Source organism: Daucus carota, chromosome 1, assembly GCF_001625215.2.
Source record: "Daucus carota subsp. sativus chromosome 1, DH1 v3.0, whole genome shotgun sequence".
NCBI lineage: Eukaryota > Viridiplantae > Streptophyta > Magnoliopsida > Apiales > Apiaceae > Daucus > Daucus carota.
Genome location: NC_030381.2, coordinates 4,991,957 through 5,000,865, shown reverse-complemented (window position 1 = coordinate 5,000,865; position 8,909 = coordinate 4,991,957). Strand labels below are relative to the sequence as shown.

Sequence of the window (8,909 nt, the reverse complement as noted above, 5' to 3'; positions counted from 1 at the left end):
GACATTGTTGGAGCACATATTTGATATTTCATCCAAATGTCATAAATTTTAACTTAGGACATCAATTTAGGGCATGCATGATTGTGCCTCAAAAATAAAGTATTTGTTAGATGTCCTAGTGTTTTGAGGCGCCACTAGGACATTGTTGGAGCACCATTTTACTTCAAATACCATAAATTTTGATTTAGGACATGATTTTAGGGCACTCTTGGACTTGCTCTTAGAGCAAGTCCAAGAGTGTCCTAATTCCAGCCTTAAAAATATTATAAAATATCATGTCCTAGTACTTTAGGACATAATTTACTAACTTGAACTCCAACAATGTGCTTTATTTTCACAATATGTTTAATATTTTATTATTTAAAACTATCTTTCATCATTAAAGCATAATATAAAAGTAGATAGAGAAAGAGAGTGTTCGTGAGAATTTATAATAAAATATAGGATAGGGCGAGAGATGTGCCTCAAAAATAGGGCTCGAAGAGGTTGTCCTAGTGATATAAGGCATCATTAGGACATTGTTGGATCAACCTTTTTCATGAAATACCCCAAATTATAACTTAGGACATGATATAGGGCATCTCTTGGACTTGCTCTTAAGTTACTGTTGGGGGTTATAATGAAAATCATGTTCCAGTGACTCCTGATTCTAAACTTTTCAATAAGAAAAAGAAAATGAAAGAAAAATATGATGTATTGATAGCTAATGATGCTAGCATGGCTCAAGGATGGATAGTTGGAGGGGGTGATGATGAAGAAGAGCTTTCCCAAGATTCTAACATCACAAGTGAGGAGATTGGTACTGAAGTAACTAGAAGGAATGTTCGAGAACTTGATGAAGAAGATTTCGAATCAGAGGATGAAACTAATGACAATGAAAATCTCACATTTGATTTTAAGGATTATGATCAACAGGGATGGTGAAAGATTGTTGTGTCTTCTGATTGTAATTATAACTTGAACATATGTGATATGTGTTTTGTGAAGTACATTTGATTTTGTGAACAAAGATATTATGGCTTGTAGGTTTTATTATAACATGGGAATATATTTGGTTATGAAAAATTAATATTATATATTTATTTATCTATTTATTTATAATCCGATTAGTGACCCGCTTTAAAAACCGCTTAAGCGCTAGAAGGTCATCCCACCGCCTAGCTCCGACTTGCGCTTTTCGTAACACTGATTGGAACTCAGCTTTCATTGTTTCCTGGACAAAAAGTTTCTAGTCTTCTGATGGATTACCCGGGCCTAAAAATTGTTGCGGATCATAACATTGTTACAAAGAAAATATGTTCCAGTAGTAACATACTGAGAAGTAGATCAAAAGTAAAATAATTCGAGTATCGGAGGCTGACAAATTATTTCTAAATTGGTATCGGCCTAATTTAGGACGGCCCAACTCCTTGTACAATGCTTAAGGCTCTCGGCTGAGTAGCAGGAGCAACTTTTAATTTATTATGAGCCCAAACGATGGATTCAATAAGTTCTTGCCAATAACCACGTCCACTGAATAGAAACATTAAACGAAAGACCCATACAAAATGGGCACCTAGCAAGAAAAGCCCATATGCAGATAATGAAGAACCATAAGATTGAATTACTTGGCGAGGTTTTAAAGAGCAAGCGGGTTGTCCGGATATATTTTTGTGACCAATCATTGAAGGCCCTTGATTAATAGGTGAGCTGGCATATTTAAAATAAAAAAATTTAGTCAATAACTCGAAAAACTCAACCCCAACTATGCTCTGCTGTTGTCTATAAATTTAGCCAACCTCCTATGGATGACTAAATTTGTCGAAACTCTACAAGTCTGTAAGAAATCTGTAGGAAAATTGCACATCATTTATTACCATATTGAACTGATATATTCTATTTTAACAATTTAAAATATTAATAACATACTACTTTTAAATTATAGCGAACCAATATAGCCAATACCATTGAAGCAAAATGTCTTACAGGTTCAGCAAATTTTACATAATGTCTTATAGGTCCAATTTAACCAACGATTATAACCAACGCCGTTGGAGATGCTCTTGGTCCTCATTGTTCTAGTCAAAAATTATGAAATATAGACTCATTTTTATTACTAGAATCACTTTATATATTATTATTAAAATTTAAAATTTATTAACAGGAAATTCATTGAAATCCTAATAAGGAGATAATGTGTGAGTCACATATATTATAAAAAAGAAATAGAATCGAATAAAATTTAAGAAAAAATATAGCAAACATATTATTTGTTTGCTAAATTTTTCGTTAATATTTTTCAAAATTTAGTAGAGTAATCAAAATAGTGATTATAATGGTTTAAATGTGTCCCGGTAGAAACACAATAATTATTTGATAAATTTTGACGAGAATAGTAGACAATTTGATATATTATCTTGTTTATAATAGCTAAAATCTTCACTTCTAAAATTTGAGTGATAATTTGAAATTTATAAAGTAATATCATTTTTTTTGTCTGAATTTCAATGTAGTGATTAAATATTTAGATTTATAATAAAAAATTTGTAATTTTAATATATTTTTTTATCTGATTGTTGTTTTATCCACTTAAATATTATAATAAAAAATTTAGGGGTTTTATCATATATACCCATATTTAAAAGTTTTTTTGCGAAAATACGGTCATTTTTTAAAACAAATTGCAGGAATACTATCTTTCTAAAAAAAATTGCAAAAATACAGTGGCTGCATCTGCAACCATATCTGCAACTGCTTGCAACTCTATATGCAACCACAAATGCAACTTTGAAAAAATCTATTGAAAATTATATTTAATTGCAAAATAAGTACATAATTTGTTGCAAATAGAGTGCCCATGCGGAGCCAATATTAATATAACAAAAGCAACCACAAAATCAATTCAAAACACCCAGTATCTCTGATTTTTACATATTTGTACAACCCCCTCCCTGTCACTCAGCCTCCACCAAAACACAAGCTCTAACACACCCACCGCTATTTAACATCGTCGCCACAAGTCCCAGATCGCACCCACACAATTCTTCTCAACTCCTCCTAAATCAATTCTTTCACAATCAATTTTGACGGTGTTGCCACTACTTTTATCTCAAATCCAACACAGAACGTGATTTGCATCGCGATCGAGAGAAGTGTTGGCATGACAATGATGAGAGATTGAGTGCGAGGAAATAGGAGAGAGAAGATAGTGAGAAGAGAGAGTCGACCTTAATGAAAGAAGAAAAATGCGCTACAGAGAAGTTGAAGATGTGCAAGAACAAACCGTATTTATGCAAACGTTTTAGTTAAATTGATAGAAGAAACGTATTTTTGCAATACTTTTAGACATGTACTCACTCTGTCCCAGCAGGTTCTTTACGTTACTTTTTGGTATGTATTTTAAAATTGAAAGGCATATGTTAAGCCTATTTGTATTTAAGAGGAATCGACTCAACTCTGATAAGAAAGCAAATAAATAGCAAGTACTGTTATCCGGAATCCGTACGAAGAACGTCAAATGATTTATTGAAGATTTTATGTCAGAAGGATTTCAGGATGCTGCTGCAAACCACTGGAAGAAGTTCATTAATATGATCAAGCCTCAGTGTACAAATAATCTTTTGTAGCACGTCCAGAAGATCAGAAGGTATAAAGTTTCAATACTTTATTCATTCTGAAGATTCCATTATTGTGTCTACAAATGAAGAAGAACTAAGAAGACGAAGAATCGACGAACAAGTCACAGCTTAATTGTTTAAATGACAAGGAATATTTAATTGAGCTAGTTACAGATGAACCAGACAGTACATTTGTGTATCAGCTCATCAGATTAAATATTCTACGTCAAAAGAAAGTGGTCGTTCATTCAAGTCGAAGATCTTAATTGTTTATTGAAGACTGAAGACTCTGAAGAAGAAGAAAAGGGATAATTGATTACCTAATTATTTAATCCACTTCTCAAAATAATTATATATGATGTGTAATTTATTTATTTATTGAATTAATTCTATCTCGAATTAATTTAATTTATGAATTTATGCATTTAATATAATTAAGTGGATATTAATTGGTTAATTAATTAAAAGAAATAAGGGTTTGTCTTGTTGGATCAAAAGGAAAGACAATTACTATGATTGTCTTAAGAAATAACAAGGTAAGACAATCAAACAGATTGTCTTACCGTGCCATTTCCCTCCTCCAACACACGGTAAGACAATCTCTGGAATTGTCTTACCGTGCCATTGTTTTGTCTTATCGTGAGGATGGCAAGACAATCATTCTGATTGTCTTACCGTGCGGCTCCCAAGACAATCAGGATGATTGTCTTACCGTTTGGAGTGTAAGACAATCCTACAGATTGTCTTACCGTGTCCCTGAGATTGTCTTACCGCTTCTGATTGTCTTACTAAGCTATAGACAATGCTTATGATTGTCTTACCTTATGTTTTTCAGCAAGACAAAGTGCCAAATTGTCATAGCAACCACTAGATTGTCTTTGCCACCATTGTCTTGCCTAGTTCTTGAGATTTGCCTATAAATATGGTTCATTCTCATTCATTTCAAAGTGTTCAAAGTGCTTGTAAGCTTTCAAGTTGTGCTAAACTTGCTATTCGTTAAATCTGCAGTTTACTGTGCTTTGATCATTCGGTTGTTTTGTTCTGCTGAGTTAGAATACTTTCTGTCAAATTTATTTTACGAACTAGTGGACATTAAACGAACCATATTAATTATATAACAACTTAAAACATTGTTATATTAATTAATCTTAATCTGATTAACAAGTTACATTCCAATCAGATTTATTCCGCCGCGATTATTTTTAAGTGACGATTGTATTCAACCCCCCTTCTACAATCGTTCCAGTACCTAACAAAAATTCCTATAGAGTATACTTACATAATACATTTTTTTTAAATCCTGAAAAAAAAATTGACATTTAAATTTTTGTTAAAAAAATTAAATAAAAATACATTATAGAACTATGCTTTACAAGTCTCCAAATGCGTGTAAACAATGTACGTAAACAATCGTTGGGCCGGAGGGTGCAGTAGGATTGCAAATAATACGATAAGAGGGGGCATTTTTGCTAAATTCTCAAAAATGTATCCAAAATTTGTTAATTTCTTATAATTTTATTGGAATCGGGGACGGGTCACCGTGCTTTCCTGGACTTCTAATTTTCCATCTAACATTTTTTTTCAATATTTGCCTGAATGTGGAATGGTGTTACAACTTGCAAAAAAAGATCACTTCTGTCACTTCCCTTATTACAACAACTTCAAGAACTCAATCTCAGATCACCTGTTCAATAATTAAACACACATTGACACATATAACTCAACCCCTTGAGATTAAACACTAACCCATGGATCTTGAGCCTGAAGAGCTTCAGTTTCTTACAATACCAAGAATCTTTAAAGATTCAATTTTTATCCCCAAACAGTCCCCTAACACCTTCATTCAACTAACCTTAACCCTAATTTTCCCTCTTTCTTTTGCAATTCTTGCTCATACCCTTTTAACTCACCCTCTTGTAGCACAGATTTTTAGCCCTTATGGCTCAAATTCTTCACAATTTAGTAAGCTTCTTGTTTTTCAGTTCTTTTATTTGATTTTCTTGTTTGCCTTTTCACTTCTTTCAACTGCTGCTGTTGTGTTCACTGTTGCTTCTTTGTATACCTGTAAGCCCATTTCGTTTAGTTTGGCTATTGCAGCTGTTCCAAGTGTTTTGAAGAGGCTTTTTGTTACTTATATATGGGTGATTGTTGTTATGGTGTTATATTGTGTGTTTTTTGTTGTGGGTTTTGTTGGTATGTTGGTTTTTGCTGTTGATTCCCGGGGGAACAATGGGTTTGTTTGGGGGATGATTGTGGTGGTTTTAATGTTTGCTGGTGTTCATGTTTATGTTAGTGCATTGTGGCATTTGGCTAGTGTTGTGTCTGTTCTTGAGCCGGTTTACGGGTTTGCTGCGATGAAGAAGAGTTATAAGTTGTTGAAGGGGAAGACTTGGATGGCGATGGTGATGGTTTCCGGGTATTTGGTTGTGTGTGCTGCGATTAATGGGGTTTTTGGAGGTTTTGTGGTTTATGGCGAGAGTCTTGGTGTTTTTGGAAAGGTTGTTGTTGGTGGAGTTTTGGTCGGCGTTCTGGTGATTGTGAATTTAGTGGCGTTGTTGGTGCAGAGTGTTTTTTATTATGTTTGCAAGAGTTATCATCGTGAAGGAATTGATAAGAGTGCTTTGTATGATCACCTTGGTGGCTATCTTGGAGAATATGTGCCTCTTAAAAGCAGCATTCAAATGGAGAACTTGGAAGTTTGAGATTTTGTTTGAAACTAATCTGTGTATATATATATTGTTAGATAACATGTGTAAAGGGAATGCTGCATTAACGGGTATGATCAAGTTATCTTATCTATGTTGCTTATATATGTTCATTAACAATACATAGAGTAATTCCTGTTTTTGGTTGTTATTGTTTGTTCCGTGTGCTTAATTTTCATCTTCTGTTTCCCTATGTCAAGAACATGGTTCTATGCGAGAACTGAGAAACTGGCCTATATTTTTGAATGTTGGCATGGTCATTTATCTTAGAACATATTTTATATAAAACTGTTAATATAGTAGCATATTTTGGTAATTGTACTGAAACTCCTAATGTGCTGAAGATGATGAGCAGCAAGCTATTAGATTAAGAATAGTGCTCCTGCTTTATTTTGTTATTAGCTGTACAAATCTATATTTGTATATTCAACGTGGAGAAGGAGCTGGTGCATACCGTAACAGGTCAGAGTATTGTAATCGGATTGGAAAATATCACAATTATAGTAGCTGAGGATTTGTTATTTGTCTTATAGATCAGAAGCATTGATATTTAGAGAGTTCAGTAACTCATGTATAATAGAAGTGTCCATCAATCTTACATCCAGCATAGGTTGAAAAGATCCTGATCTCAAAACCTTAATTTTATTATCAGGAATATTTATCGATCAGTGAAAGTTGAACTGTATCAAACCTCCTGCACATCTATAAATGTACCTACCAGAGAAGTTAAGGATTGGATTGGACCCCCTCTATAGTCTACACAAATAATTAATAAATGCCTAGTGAGAAACTGAAATGAAACTGAATATGTACTGACAAAGTTATAATTTGAATACTAGACAAATACTGAATATTAGCGATTTGTAATAACCTCCCTTTGACATCATATAAAGTACCTTCGCCCAGCTCATATCTATTTGATGTCAAATTGTTTTAGGTCTTCAAATCGTGTCTAATAATATTGTTGTTCTCTGGCCCATAGGGATAGCTATTTGCTAAGTAGATGTATCTTGTTGGATCAAATTCATGGAGGATGTAACTAGAAGCTTTTCTTTAGACTTAGCAGGGGCCTTTTGAAATCTTTTGTGTTGTGGGAAAAAGTATAATCTTTTGTCAAGGTACTAGTAGATAGATAAGTTTTCTGTGAATTATTTATTAAAAGTTGTGTTTGACAGTATGACAATTATGTTGGATCTTTATGCAATGTATATGTGATATTCTGTTGCTTTGGCTTGCTATCTATTTCCTTGTGGGGTTTGATTAGTTGCCCCTGTATAACAATTTAGCTCTGACTAAAGAATTAGACAGAGAGCATGTCTAGTCATTATGTGATTTAATTTTACATAAGGTCGTTATAAATCACACCTACCATCATATAGCAAAAACCACTGCAACCACCAAGATTCGACACAGTGCACTGCTGAAATGAGTAAACACAGTTAGTTTGACTGTTCATCCATTTTCTTCTGCTGTTGCCTTGTGCATTCAAAACCGAAAAATGTGATTGGTTGTTTTAGGCGGAATTTGGTCTTGGCATTTGGCTATTGTTGTCTGTTAGAAGAGTTAGAAATTGCCATAAGTAGTGTGAGGCTTGGACATAGAATTGGGGGATCCTTGTTTGTGGTTAGCTTCTCCACGTTCTTTATAAATTTATATATTCTGATGCCTCGGAAAAAAGCGCAGGTGCCTGACCCTCTTATCTTGAAACAATGTGAATTGAAACTCTAAAGTACTTTGTTGGTTTTGAAGATTTTTGTTACAAATTCTATCAGCATCTTACCCTCCACATGTCCCGCACCCAACTCCCATTTTTGAGTAGACATGTTGGGCACCTTCGCTTTAATTTTTACCATAACTGTTATAAGTGTGCAGGGATGTCAACTATTGCAATGGACTGATGATTGTTTTTTCTATGTTCCCTTCCCTACTTCCCTTCATACTTTCAATATAGTTACCTCTATTAAAGACAATGAGCTTTTGCTAGGTGAAATTAGTGAGCACTTCATTTTTCACAGCACAACCCAACTTTTCGTTATCATTAGAAAATAGATTTCGCACAATCTTGCCTTGTGTGGATAATTTTTGCACCAGAAAAATGTGCATATAGCAAGAACTGTTTCTAATCAACCAGTCTGCATTTCATTGTATATGAGTGAACAGAAGTGAAGCGTACACTGCAGCCACATGAATTATGAGAGTCGTATGTAAAGAGCTTCTGGAGTTTGGTGGGGTTTGTACCTCCTACTGACTTGCATTATTCTCATAATAGACAGGAGTTGCATTATTTGATATCATAAATTAGTGATTATATACTACTAGTACAGTAGTATTTATTTGGATGGTCCTGCTGTTGAAGATGTGACATGTCTTTTATTCTTTTTTTGTGTAAACACATTTTTTGGCTCCAGGTTGAAGCTTGCTAGTGCTTGTTCTGCATAACTTAGTTTGCAGAATGAGTCACTTCTAATATATATTTTTTTCGAAAATTCATACTACTTGTCTCATTTTAAATGAGCTTGTTTGTCTCGTACATTTTTTAGAAAATGAATGCTTGATTTTAATTTGTATCAGAAAATAGTGGATCTTAGAAAAATACAGTATATGAATG

The 8,909-nt window shown here is 33.7% G+C and overlaps 1 protein-coding gene across 1 annotated transcript; it reads left to right on the top strand.

The window, feature by feature from the left end:
* Positions 1 to 5,172: 5,172 nt before the first annotated feature.
* LOC108211982 (uncharacterized) lies at positions 5,173 to 6,452 on the top strand. Its single transcript, XM_017383718.2, has one exon. The coding sequence runs from the start codon at positions 5,345 to 5,347 to the stop codon at positions 6,296 to 6,298; it is 954 nt and encodes a 317-aa protein (XP_017239207.1). The 5' UTR covers positions 5,173 to 5,344; the 3' UTR covers positions 6,299 to 6,452.
* Positions 6,453 to 8,909: the final 2,457 nt, after the last annotated feature.

What these genes read in the sequence shown, in the direction of transcription:
- LOC108211982 (XM_017383718.2), top strand. Translation starts at nt 5,345, where the DNA reads ATGGATCTTGAGCCTGAAGAGCTTCAGTTTCTTACAATACCAAGAATC.